Below are 14,331 nucleotides of genomic sequence, written 5' to 3' on the forward strand. Positions count from 1 at the left end.
AACTATGTAAGCTTCATGAATGTAAAAGCCCTCAGAGATACCTAAAACTATCTGTTATTGTAAAACACTGAAGGAATTGAAGATATGTAAAGGGCCACCACCCAGACAGCCTGCAAAATGTGAGACACCGTCTGATAAATCCAGAAGCTGCTTAGGTGAGAGAAGAAATACAAGCTGCTTTGGTCCTCTTTCACTTTAGTTCTTCACTGGTTTCTTTATTTCAAAAGATGGGGTGGAGCAATGGGCTAAATAAAATGATTCTCTTCTATATGATGATGTTTTCTCTGACACTGAGCCTGGTTCTGAACTTTATCCTGTGAAATGGCACCAAGCAGGCTGTGGTGTATCTTTAGGCCTGTATTCTTGTTTTCCTGGTGTGAAAACAGTGGAGCAGCATGGTAGAAAGCATGAAAAACATTCTAAAGCATGACTATCCTATATGACTTAATAGATATATTTGGAAATAGAGCTACAGTGCAGTGTCTGGTGGACTTCCATCCTCAGCACTGGGCTGAGAAATTAATTATGTTCAGGCTTCGTGGCTAGCTTCCCCCACAGCAGAGAACCAGTGCTCTCCATGCCTTCGGCATCACCAGCATGAAAAGCAAGGCTGTTGCTTCCTTTCAGGAATTAGGAACTTAGCTTGAGTTCTGCTATTAAGCATGGCTTCATCTTTGTATATCTGACTAGCTTGTAAAAATAACTCCAGTGATTCATAATAAATGTGTAAGAAAACAGAGATAAAATGTTAGTAACACTTTTTTTTTTCCCCTGCACACTTAATCATAACTCTGCTAATACAAGTGCACAAGGACTTGTCTGTGTGGGTATGTATATACCTGATTGCAGATATATTAAGAATAATGTTCAAGGGGACACTGGGGACTGGTTTGGAAAGTGTACGATTCTTGTGGGAGACCCAGTTACATTTCTTTTCTCTGGATGCAGGTCTTTAAGTGGTCCTTATAGAAAAATCTATCCTCCTCTTCTTCTCAGGAACAGCTACCCAGTAGACAAAGAAGGCGGTTTGTTTTCTTAACTTGGCTATTATGAGTTTCATTTGTCTCCTTTCCAGCTTGAAATCTGTTCCGTGTTGCCCTTCTCATACAAAGAAAGTATTCCCTGTCTTTGACCATTAACTGCCAAACCCTCCTCTCTATTGCTTTAAATTTTATCATAGCATTTTTGAGGTAGGGCTGGCAAGGGAGGGATGAGGTGTGCCCACAGAGTGCTGCGGGTGGGCTCGTGGTGAATACATCTGGTGGCATGGTGACTTTTTTGTTTTGCTCTTGATTTCCTACGATGATCCTGATAGTTCTTTTCATCTTTTCTTAATCTCTGCAGAGCAGTGAATTAATGTTTTCATAGAAGTGTCTGTCATCGCTCCAAGAACTTTATCCTGAGGGGTAAAAGCTAATTCAGAATCCACCACTCTATATGTAAAGGTAGGATTACTCTTCATGTTCACCACTTCGCGTTTATCAACACAGTATTATCTGCCACTTTCAGTCACTCGGACTCTCAGACTGAGAGATTTGTGAGTAGTTTAGATGCCTGTAGTATAACTAGTATCTAAATTTTTCACGCTCCATTTGTCCTTTTGGCAGAACCTTTTAATTTCTTTTAATCAGCTCTTGTTTTTCTTGTGTTCCCCACTTCACTACTTTAAAAAAAAACTTTTTATTGCTTCTGAAGTGATGCTGAATTTGTCTGTGTGACTCACAGTCGTGGGGTATCTCTTACTAATATTTTGAACCAAGTCCCCACACCACTCAGGAATAAGTCAAGAGTTACAGGTTTCCCAAGTAATTTCTCCATGCTCAGGAAGGTTATTCAGATTCGAGTCTCTACATCATACCAAGCGTGGCATTTTCTCAGTCTGTGCATGGCGTTTTGAAGTCTGCTCCTGCTGCTCTGGTTTCTGTCCTTGTATCTTTTCTGAGATCAAGTTTAACCTCTCTACTGTAAGCCACCCCTGTGGGTGATTGCTGATATAAATCTGTATTTTTTATGTGAGCATGGCATCATCCATGGAGATTGTGTTGCTCATTAATGACATTACCTTGTTATTCTGATTCAGCTTTACTACACGACATCTGCTTTGTCTTTCACTGTAATCAGTATCAAGACATTATTGTCCCACTAATTATCTTTCTCCCATCAAATTTCTGGTACACCTATTATGTCAGGATCCATTAAAATCAGGCATCTAGTTTCTCTTCTCATTAATTGCTGTTGTAGTGCTGACTTAGAAGCACGTATAGATTTGGCTCAGCTTCCTCTTTTTCCATGCTGTGTTTAGGTGAGACTTTATTTGTTTATTTGCTGTTTGCCATGTGCTACCTTGGTTTTGCCAGCTCCTTTTTCAACAACACAGAATTTTTATTGCTTCATCTCTACAGTCTGCATCATCATGGGCTGTGTAAAGGACAAGCAGAAGGTGTCTCCGACCTCTGCCAGTACCGTATCTGATTTTAAAAGTCCCCTGTAACATTTTGGACTGTTAAATGCTCACTGGCAATGAAAATTTTCCTTCTGCAAGGTTTTGCCTTGCTTTAACCTCCACGGTCTCCAAAAGCTTGCTTACGTTATGAGCAGAAAGCAATGCGCTGCAGGCAGTGGCTGATGACCGACTGCTTTGCCCTTCACTGTGGGAATTGTTCCAGAGATAGCACTGCTGAAGCAAGTGGGGTCCTGAAGAGCACTGGAGTAACTTAGACCAGATTGTGTCCTACTTCGAAGGAGCTTGTCCTGTGAATCCTGCCCTATGTTGGTGTGGCCATCTCTAAACTTTGAGCCAATGCTGACTTTTGAGCCTGCTCCTGAAGCAACCTCCCAGCAGGACTCCTCAGGCTGGAGCACCTCATTTCAGCAAATGCTGCAGTCACTGCAGGTGTTTGGAAAGTGCCTAAGCTACAGCCCCAGTGAGCAGCATCCCCAAAACTCATGGGGCACCACATTTCCTTCAAGACCTTGTTCTTCCCCAGCAAAGTCCTTCCAGCACAAATGGTTCACCTCCAACTGATCTCCATTGTGTATATCCCAGCCTCCACTTGCACAGGGAGTTTGGCTGGTGATGACTCTTCATCTTGCAGGTCTCTGTGTCACTGTGGTTGATAGTTGACAGCTATGCATTTGCAGAAGGATGCTTGGATGTCCTCTCAGGCACAGATTTTAAGTAATAGGAAAGGGGAGCTAGAAGGTGAACCCAAGCCATGTGATGAGAGGAGGAAGGCAGCAGAGTGTGTCCACTGGGCAGTGCATCCAGAAGCTTGACAGAAAGCTGATGTAGCAAGGTTTTCAACAGCACAGGGAGGAATGGCTGCAAGCTGCATTCACAAATGGACCAAGTAGCTGAAAACCACATGTACTTCACAGTGTAGTGCATTAAGTGTCCCTCACTAAACAGGTTTCCCTTTTCCCCTTCAGTCAACAAAATACTCAGCAGGAACAAACCTCAGATTATGTTTTATGAAGAAGATCCCAGAAACAATCCAGAACTGAAAGATCAGGACCAGCCTACTGTGGCAGTTCCCTTCCAACTCCTTTTGGAAATACTTGTAATGAAAGTTAGAAAACAGCACACTTCACGGGACCCAACAACATCTGCTCTGTGAGAGCTCATTAAAAGTCCTGGCCAACGTAGCCAGCTATTGCCCTGTCATTCTTTATTGATAACAAATGGAAACTGTCATAAGAAATATTTGTGGACACAGAATTTATTTATTTTTTCCTAGTTATTATCTACCATCACCAAGCTGATTTTGTTAAGCAGATTTGGCACTAGCAACCAGCAATAGCTAATAAATTCAATGTTAGGCTTACAAGGTACTGACAGATTGTTGGCAGCTGCCTTAAATGCAGGGAAGAGCTCTCCTAGTGTGGGTTGGAAATGCTTATTTATACCACACTGTGGGTCTGTTTGCCCCAAATTTCGCTGCCTCCTTTTAGTGGATGTCATTGGTGTGATATATGGAAAGGGTATAAGAGCTGGTCAGAAATATAATATCCAGCTACACTAGAGATCAACACAAATTGATTAAAGATAGGAAGCTCAAGCTTAAGTTATTCCTTTTTTACAGTAAGAATAAGAAACCTTTTCATTTATGAATGCAAGATTTGAAGTAAGAATGTTGGTACCATAGATGATTTATTTTACTGTGAATGTTTCAGTGATTACCTTTTCTATGCCAAGAAGTTTTTTTAGTACTATGCAGAGGTTTTATACTGACTTGCTGCTAATTGGTGAGGGACTCCAGAGGAGAACACAACTTGTTCTCAGAGTTCCTTTTAGCATGCCTTAAAAGTAGAAGATACGTGCTCAGAGGTATTTCAACAGCCTGTATTTAGCTTGGAAGTTGGTTAGATAGAGGTTGTCTTTGGATCAGGGAAAAAGAACTGAAAGCAAAACGTTAGAAAGCCTGAGTGCTCAGTTGCAGTAACAGAACATGTACACATGAAGAGGTTTTAGATAATGGAAAACTTGAACCACTTTTTAGTGGTAGGCGATGCTAAGAATGTGCACAGGAACTGGGTAAGCTGAAGTCTTGCTGTGCAGACAAGTTTAGTCCAAAAATTCCCAGTTACACAATGGACAGAGAAAACCACAATATATTTGTATAACTGAGCTCTACTTTTTATTTCAGTGTATTTTATCATATATCATTTATTTGGAAGAAGAATCAAGAATCTGTCCCATCACTGGGTGTAACTGAGCACTTGACAAGCCTATGACCATTAAAGTCAATATTGAGTGAGGGGATGAAGAAATTAAAGGAGTAGGAAGTACTTTCTATCTGGAAAAGAGAAGTTAAATTCTGCCCTGAAAGTAAGTTGGGCATCGCTGGCAGACAATTTTCCTTTGCATATGATGAAGGTATCTCAGCACAGTACAAGGCTGATGGTGAAAAATTCAGATCAACTATGTTGCAGTGTCCAACTTGACCCAGAGTTGTCTCTGAGTCAGAAGGTCAGCACTTCTCAGCTCTGACTGAGCATCCTCTCTCTCTCTGTCAATATGACATACAACTCCATGGCAAGACTTCAGAAACTGTTAAAAGTTTCTTTATGCCACCAGACCAAAAGAACCTTTCTTCCTGTTGGAGGAAAACGGAATAGTCTAGAAACACACACACACTGACATCATGCAGCAACTCTAAAATTCAATTTTTTAAAAAAATTGCTGACAGCATTTCACACAACCAGGAGAAATACTTAATGTAAAGCACTGAATGCTGTTTTGGAAAGTGTGTGGGTGATGCAACCAGGCATTATGCACCGCAATGAACTTTCATGGAAAATGGTTAAAGCACAGAAACATCCCGTTGCCTTTACAACAGAAACATTGGGCTTGTTTTGAGTCTGTCTGCTGAAGGCACCATGCAAAGCCCACTAGTCCTTGCACTGGGAAAGGCAGCGAACTACCCCAGGTTGCCTTTCAGTTCCTCTTTCATCTTTATCAATGTCCATCATTTCTCCTGTCATGTGTGTCTCCTTTGGGCTCAAGACTCTCAGTCTCATCCTCGTACAGAATCTGTGGGCCATTCTGTGCACTGGACTAAAAAGGACAAATTACTACACTGTATTTTATATAAATCGAAGCTCTCAGATACATACAGTCCTCGTGCAACAGGATGGTCTCTGCTCTGTTCTCAAGTCCTTTCCTCATGCTTTCTAGCTGATCGTTGGCTGGTTGAGCGCTGCAGAGTATTGAGCTAGTGATTCCATATGAACGGTGGTGCCCCAAGGTGCACTCTGTGTGTGAGATCCAGCCCAGAGCCCATTAGTGTCAGTAATCCCAGGATTGCTCTGCCCCGACGTGCATCATTTATTCAGGTTTACACACAATGGATTTCACAGGCTGTCTCTGTTGCTACTTTTCTCACTGAACTACCCCATTGCTTTATTAATGGTAATTGCCCTTGTCTTTCAATTTGTCCAGCTGATCAGCAGCTTAGACAAACTAAGAACAACGGCTCCTCACACCACATACTGCCTCTCTGTCAGACCTGGCGAAGGCACACAATCTATGGCTTCTTTGGGCAAACACGCATTTTCACCTGTCCTGTGGGTTCTCCAGAGCCCACATCAGCATGAAGAACTCTGCACAACAATGCTCTTGTCTTGAGCAGGGAGTGGGATGGGCTCAGCTGCCCAGTTTGCTAATTGAACTCTACCCATTATTTTCCTGATAAATAGTGTTTTGAAATACGGGTTGAATTGCTATTGAGAATTTACAACTCCAGTATGAGAGGAAGGAAGGCCCTTTGCAGCCTGCCTCTTGAAGTTATTCATTACTTTTTTTGTGAAGGTGAATCAAACAAACAAGCATCTACATGATTCCCTCTTGCAGAGAGATGTTTGGTACTGTGACTGCAGTTTTCTGACCAAAAATGTCTTCATGGCCTGAGGAAACCACGTAGCATGTCCTTCCTCACTCAAGGAAGAAGGGAAATGTCTGTAGTGCAATATAAATCTTCACTTTCTTGAAAAAAAATCATCTAAGTGAGGAGAAAATGCATCAGAGAAATGACACATCTGCATAAACTGAGCGAACAGCTGTCTTAAACCCTTGGCATTTGTTTCACCTGGCTGTATGTAATCTGCATGACACGTAGGTCTTGTCTGCTTAGGGAGTAATGTTTCCCCTGGCCCTGAAGTACGACAAGAAACAACACGGATGCAATTTGTACAATGGAAAGGAGCCTTGACTGTATTGTCTTACCTTTCTCAGAAGCCGGGGCAAGGTCAATAAAACTTCGACATTTTTCACCTTTAAAAGAAAAGGATTATTTTAGGAGACAGAAGTTGATAGATTTTCCTCTGCCTCCTCTTTCTGACTGGTGATCCTGCCACCGCTCCCACCTGAGACTCTATGGCACTACAGGTTGTCTGACATGGCGAGCAGACCTTCTCCTGCACCTCCAGCCTGGAACAAAGGCACTATGCTCACATGGCTGGACTCTCCCTGAGGATTAATGTCCCTTGATCAGGAGCAGGAAATACAGTTAATGACAAAAAACCCCTCTTGCTGATGGTCGGGTCCCTGTTGGGTCAGTTCTGCTCTTTCCCAAGCCTGGGAACAGTGTTGCACTCCAGCTGGAGGAGCACTGGGAAAGCACAGGCCTACTTCAACTACACATTCACCCTCCTCCTTCTTATCACCAGGACACTGCCTGTGCCCCACCAGGGTCTGACCAAACCTCCCAGTGCCAGGAAGCATTGCCATGGGCACAGATGTCTCAATAGACATTTATGACATGTATGACTAGGACAGACAAAACCTGAAGCACAAAGCAAGCTAAGCAATTGATAGCATTTAAAAAAAAAGTTTATAAAAGCAGGCAAATGCCTTGACCATCACACCCTGTGACATTCCCTCTGCTTCGTGGCTGCTGCATCCATTTATCATTGTAAATTAAATTTTCTCTCTTTAGGACTCCACCTCCGTTTTTGCAGGCATTCTTGAGCAGCATTATTGCTTCAGAGCAGGAAATGTGTCTTAAGGGTGGATGTTTTGACCTTTCTTTTTACTTCTTCAGGCAATCAGAGATTATAAAATAATATAATAATATTATTATATTATTTTATTATATTTTATTAAAAATTATATTTTATATAATAATATAAAATAATATAATCAGAGATTATAAAATAATTCCTCTGCTCTAGATGCATCCATCCACCAATTGTACATGTTTCCATCCACACACAACATTCTAAGGTCACCAACAGCCTGTCCACCTCCAGGAACTGGAGCACAGCATGCCTGCCAGAGCTAATGGAAGAATCCATTTTGCCCTCTAAGACTTTAATTGATGCACAGTCAGCTTCAGGACTAGGTATTTTTATTCATTTTGCTAAATTTTAATTGCACAGTGCAAAGACTGATTTAGGAAATGTGAGCCATTAAAAAAGAATAAACAGTGAAATGCTGTAGTGATGTTGTAGTCCATGTGTAATTTTTTCTGAGTTGTAATTAATTATATGTACAAACCAATATAAAATGTTGATCTTTATGGGGATTTTGGGGGGAAAGATTAAGATAAAAGCAACCATTCAAATGATAGTTGTGCTGAAATAACAATCTATTATTGTAATGCTATAATTACCACATTTTGCTTACTTTTTGCAGCTTTAAACCTATGCCAAGTATGCTAAAAAGGGTTGTGTCCATAGTCTATAGTCTGACTGTGTAAGTTGCTATAAAACCAAAGATTCACTTGACATTGAAATGAACATTTCAATATCTCCATAGCAGGGGGAAGGACTTCTGCTCTGTGAATCCAGAGGACAGTCATTGAGTGGAAGTGACACGACTTATCAGAGTGCCAGCTCTGTTAACAAGGGGTAGGTAGGGCAGTCCATATCTGAGTGGAAGGAATGCCAGATGTGAAAGTTATTAAGGTTCAGGACAGACAGACTGAAAGATACCTGGAATAGTATCTTTCCAGGTATCACATCACCTCAGAAACGTTGTGTTGATGGTGCCTTGCAGGTCTGTTGTCCAGTCTCCTGTTCAGAGCAGGACTATGGCTAATGCCCGACCAGGCCAGCAGTGACTTTGCCTAGCCAAATCTTGAAATACATCGAGGATGATGATGCCCACTCTTTAGAGACTCCAAGGATGGAGTTTCTCCTCTGCTCTGGCCCCAGGGCTGCACCACCCTTGCCCAACCTGGACCACTCTAGCTGCTCTGTCAACTTTGCAGTCATCCTTCCTCTATTGAAAGTGATGTGAACAAGCCCATCTCTCTCAACGTCTTTTCACACAGGGTGTACTTTAGGTGCCTGACCAAGCTAAATAGGTAGACTATGAAAGATACTGTGCTGTCAGTAGGAATCACTCTCACCCAGACACTGAGTTTTAGGGCATGAGGAATGTCAGAAATGCATTGACATAAAGTCAAGCGAATATGGGGACAGTGACCCTTAGATCTGAACTTGGTATAAGCTGATTAAGGAGCACTTTTCTTTTTAGCCACATGGATTGGTAGTTTGGATTTTCATAGAATCATAGACTCACAAAATGCTCTGAGTTGGAAGGGACCTTAAAGTTCGTCTAGTTCCAACCCCCTGCCATGGGCAGGGACACCCTCACTAGACCAGGTTGCCCAAAGCCCCATCCAACCTGACCTTGAACACTTCCAGGGATGGGGCTTCCACAGCCTCTCTGAGCACCCTGTGACAGTGCCTTCTCAGCCTCAGAGTAAAGAATTTCTTCCTAACATCTAACTTAACCCTGCCCTCTTTCAGCTTGAAGCCATTGCTCCTTGTCCTATCACTACGTTCCCTGGTGAACAGCCCCTCTCCCTCTTTCCTGTAGGACCCCTTTAAGTATTGGCACACTGCAATTAGGTCACCCTGGAGCCTTCTCCAGGCTGAACAAGCCCAACTCTCGCAGCCTGTCTTCAGAGGAGAGGTACTCCAGCCCCTTGATCATCTTTGTGGCCTCCTCTGGACTGACTGCAGCAGTTCCATGTCTTTCCTGTGCTGGGGACCCCAGAGCTGGATGCAGCACTGCACGTGGGGTCTCATGAGAGCAGAATAGAGGGGCAGAATGCCCTCACGCAACCTGCTGGCCACTCTGTTCTTGATGTGGCTCAGGGCACAGTTGGCCTTCTGGGCTGAAAGTGCACACTGCCAGCTCATGTTGAGCTTGTTATCTATCAGCACCCCCAAGTCCTTCTCCTCAGGGCTGCTCTCCATCCATTCTCTGCCCAGCCTGTAGTTGTGCTGTGTGGGCTTCTGTTCAGATGTAAGCTTTTACTTTCATTGCACATCTATCTTCCCCTGACTTCAAGCTAACTGACTAGCACTGAGTCATCTCTCACCTGTGGTTGAAGTGGATCTGAAGCCATATTACTGGAAATCTTTAACAGATATCTGACTCTTTGCATGTTATCCTGAGACAGTCAAAGGGGAATAGCATTTGCTACTGCAGAAAATGCACAGGACACCCTGAGAGCTGCAGACACATGCTGCCTTCAGGTAGACAGCATGGTACACAGTCTTTCTGACACACGTGGCTTCCGAGGAAGCTGATGGTACCACAGTGTTTGGCTGCAGGTTCGTTCTCTACAGATATACAGAGGGTGATCGCAGGCTATTTGCAGCATCCTTGTCTTCCCTCAGATCAGCTTGTCCAGAACACCATCTCTCCCAGGAGAGCTGGCTGAGGTCTCCAGTTTAAATAATCTGGACAGAAGATGGTGAAGTGTCTGGAAAAAGGCCTTTTGGAGCCATAGCACAAGTAATCGTACACTGGAGACAGAGAATAAGATAAGTATGGAGGGAGGTCACTTTCAGTGGCTGATGTCTAAAGTGCACCTGGCTTACTGCTAGAGGTTGTAGTAGGAACTGCACAAGCAGTTCCTGATGAAGGACTTCCCTTCATTGTCCCTGTTGCTGGAGCACTGGAAACCCCTCCTCTATTTTCAATGGTAACAACTGGTGGTATTTATAGACCACATTCATACTTCAACATGCAGACATGCATCTCACTGAGAACTGAAGATGTCAGCAGTGCTTTCACTGTTCCTCTTAGGATTTATTCTAAGTTATTTTTGGGTATCTTGTATAACTGATCTCTTAAGCCCTCTTAAGTTTAATTTTAGACTTGGCAGAGTTTATCCTGCTGTGCTGCCCTTTTCCAGATGCATCTTCTCCTCATAACCAGGCTCCTGGAGAGCCTTTAGAGAATACAGAACAGGCTGTTTAGAGAAGCAACAAGAACAGTGTCTAGGATTCATCCCCCAGATAGTCCTGCCTTCACCCAGTTGCGGCAGTGATTCTGACAGAACAGAAAGCCAAGGAGTGATCTCTCCTGCACATAACTCCCATAGAAGGAAGAGGTGTGACCTGGCATGAATGTTTGCTGCTTCCATAGAGGAGCAGTGGCCACATACAGTGCACGTGAAGCTCTCTGGAGCTCAGCAGTGTTGGGTTGTTGCTGCAGGTGAGGAGAGAGGACAGAACAACCACCTAAACATCAACAAGAGCAAAGCACTTGGCTTCTTCTATGGCTTCCCAAGGGCCAGGTGCAACATCACACCTCTGGCAAGCCCTTGTGAATGTATTGACCCATGGGCTCAGCATGGGCTCAGCTGTGTCTCTGCTGGACTTCCTGAGAAGAGGGAGTGGGTCATGGGGGCCTGTAGGTCTGGCTATCAGCCACAAATTTGAGTATGTTTTTTGCTAATTAATCCTAATTGAGCTAATCCTGCATATGTGCATGTCCTGGTGCGTTTGTGATTCACTAGGGAACTTCAAACTGAACCAGCAGAGAGTGGGAAGAGACACATCTGGAAAGACCCAAGGTCTGGGCTGGTGGCTAGGTAAAGGTCATGGTATGGGACTTAGTGCCCATGATAATATCTGAGGGACCACTTCTGTGATGTGTGTGTGCACGCAGGGAAGGAGTGTGAAAGTGTCACTACTGATCTTCAGACCTGCTCAACCAGAGGAGTGAGCGTGTTGATGGGAGTGATGATGTTGTGTCTGTAGGTGCTGGCAAAGGCACAGCTCTCTCTAACTTGGTCTGTGTGGCCAGCCACATTACTGTCATTTATGCTTGCACACACGTGTGTGCATTTGAACCTTGAACATGTGCCGAGCCTGAATGGGGAAGGACATCATCAGCAAACCAGCAAGGAAGGAGAAATTCCCTGTGTCTGAAAGTGCCCTGGGCACAGCTCCCTGGAGCACACAGAGCATTTCCTCGGACAGGTTCAATGAGAGTTTTCTGGTTTCGAGACTCTGCAGCTGTGGTCAAGTGTTTCCAGCTCCTCAGGAGTTTCTATGGAAGAAGCTTTGAGCTTCTGCGAGTTTGTCAGAACCAGTCTAGAGGAAGATGTGGATCTTATCACTGCATCAGTCCCAGGGACACAGGGAGAAAGTTGTGGTTGCATAACAAAATGATTTCTCTGTCTTGCTTCCAGCATGAGGCCCATGTCCTTTCTTTTCCTTCTGCTGCTCACAATGTGGGAAGTCCTGAGCTTTCCAACCCCTCCAAGTCTGTGGCACGAACTTGTCATGTCTGCAAAATCAAATCATTTCAGGAAAAAGTAGAAGGCGGTGTGGGAAGGGGCTGTGCTGGCAGAGCTGCCTTCTACGGGAAGGGAATGAGCTGGTAAAGAGCAGGACTGCTGGAGGGATGGGAAGGAGGCACTGCAGGACACCGCTGCCACGAAGTGGCACGTGGCAGAGGGGTCACTACGTGTCCTGTCACCTCAGATACCCAGACCAGTCCCCCTTGCTCTGGCACATGGAGGGAGTGGGGCTGCTCTCTTACCTTCTCCACTGAAAGGTTCTACTTCAGAGCATCTCATGTGCTTTGGACAGCAGGGACTCTGTGTTGGAGGCAAATGCTTATTCCCCAGGCAGAGTTCAGAGACATCTCTACCTCCCTAGCCTGGACAATAATTTGAAAGGAAAAGCTAAGAAAGAGAAGTGGCTTTTCCACATCCCCCAGATCCAATGCTGCCAGAGAACTAATAGGAACAGGTCCCATAGAACCACCAGGTCTGCACAATACGCTGGCTCCAGGGCTCTGGGCTGCTCTCCCCCTTATGGTCTGCACACCTTGCTGTGTGCACACTGACACTGCATTGCGACAGATCAGAGGTGCCTGGCTGCAGCTCCCAAAGTGGCCGCAGGCTGACATTCTTCTGTGGGTCTGTGGGAGACACTCAGGAGCAACTAGAGCTCTGTGCAGGGCAGCTGGAAAGGCAGACCTAGGTGTGTCTAAGCTATAGCACACAGATGTACTTCCAAACTCGCCGTGGACACTGGAATCACTCTGACTTCAGGCTTTTGGGACACCCACATCTATTCTATTGCTTCTTCCACCCATTGCATAAAGTGTATGGTATGTTTGCTGCTGTCTTCAGGACCCCAGACTGTGCAACAGTGGCTGGATTTGTCCAGAGTATATCTGAATATACTGGTGGCTTAGCCTGGAAGTCAGGACGAGTGCAGAGAACACGTCAAAAAAGTGCAGGCTTTCTAAATATTCACATTGTTACAGAGCAGACCAGGTTGAGTGCCGTCATGTGGCGCATACAGGACAATCAGGCCATCAGGCCCAGTCAGCACAGGTCCTGCTTGACCAACCTGATCTCCTGCTATGACAAGGTGGCTCACTTAGTGGATGAGGGAAAGGCTGTGGATGTTGTCTACCTTGACTTTATTAAAGCCTTGGACACCGTTTCCCACAGCATTCTCCTGGAGAAACTGGCTGCTCTCAGCTTGGACGTTGTACTCTTCTTTGGGTAAAAAACTGCCTGGATGGCTGAGCCCAAAGAGTTGGGGTGAATGGAGCTAAATCCAGTTGGTGCCTGGTCTCAAGTGGTGTTCCACAGGGTTCAGTACTGGGGCCAGGTCTGGGTAGTGTCTTTATCAGTGATCTGGAGAATGGGATGGAGTGCACCCCTGGTAAATTTGCAGACAACAAGTTGAGCAGGAATGTTGATCTGCTGGAGGGTAGGAAGACTTTGTGGAGGGATTTGGACAGGCTGAATCCATGGGCTGAGGCAACTGTCAATAAGGCTCAACAAGGCTCAGTCACAACAGCCCCAGGCAATGCTACAGGCTGGGGGAAGAGTGGCTGGAGAGCTTCCCTGCAGAAAAGGACCTGGGGGTGTTGGTATGAGCCAGCAATGTGCCCAGGTGGCCAAGGCAGCCTATGGTATCCTGGCTTGTGTTAGCAATAGTGTGGCCAGAAGGACCAGGGCAGGGACCATCCTCTGTAGTGGGCACTGGTGAGGCTGCACTTCAAGTGCTGCATTCAGGTTTGGGCCCCTCACTACAAGAAGGACATGGAGGTGCTGGAGTGGGTCCAGAGAAGGGCAGCAAAGCTGGTGAATGGTCTGGAGCACAAGTCTGATGGGGAGCAGCTGATGGCACTGGGGTGGATCAGCCTGGAGAAGAGGAGGCTGAGGGGAGATCTAATTGCTCTCTACAGCTGCCTGAAAGGAGGGTGCAGACAGGGGGAGTCAGTAAATTCTCCCAGGTAACAAATGACTGGACAAAAGGAAATGGCCTCAAGTTGCAGCAGTGAGGTTTAGGGATATTAGGAAAAATGTCTTCACCCAAAGGGTTGTCAGTCAGTGGAACAGGCTGCCCAGGGGAGTGGTGGAGTCACCATCCCTGCAGAGATTTAAAAGATGTGTGCATGTGGTGCCTGGGGACATGGTTTGGTGGCTGGACTTGGCAGTGCTGGGTTAATGGTTGGACTCAATGATCTTGGTCTTTTCCAACTTAAATAATGCTATGATTCTATTCTAAGATTATAACATGGTTGTTGCAATAGCAAGGACCTGAACCTGATGT

The 14,331-nt window shown here is 45.0% G+C and overlaps 1 protein-coding gene across 1 annotated transcript in view; it reads right to left on the reverse strand.

Moving 5' to 3' along the window:
• The window catches only part of GSG1L (GSG1 like), a gene marked incomplete at both ends in the record, with an annotated part of 57,705 nt that overhangs the window by 31,996 nt on the left and 11,378 nt on the right, over window positions 1-14,331 (reverse strand). Inside the window, one exon of the mRNA XM_084270949.1 lies at window positions 6,725-6,772. Coding sequence (XP_084127075.1) covers window positions 6,725-6,772 — 48 coding nt within the window. The remainder of the gene's footprint in view (window positions 1-6,724; window positions 6,773-14,331) is intronic.

The sequence above is a fragment of the Gallinula chloropus genome (genome assembly GCF_964237585.1).
Source record: "Gallinula chloropus genome assembly, chromosome: 15".
In the NCBI taxonomy this organism is placed as follows: domain Eukaryota; kingdom Metazoa; phylum Chordata; class Aves; order Gruiformes; family Rallidae; genus Gallinula; species Gallinula chloropus.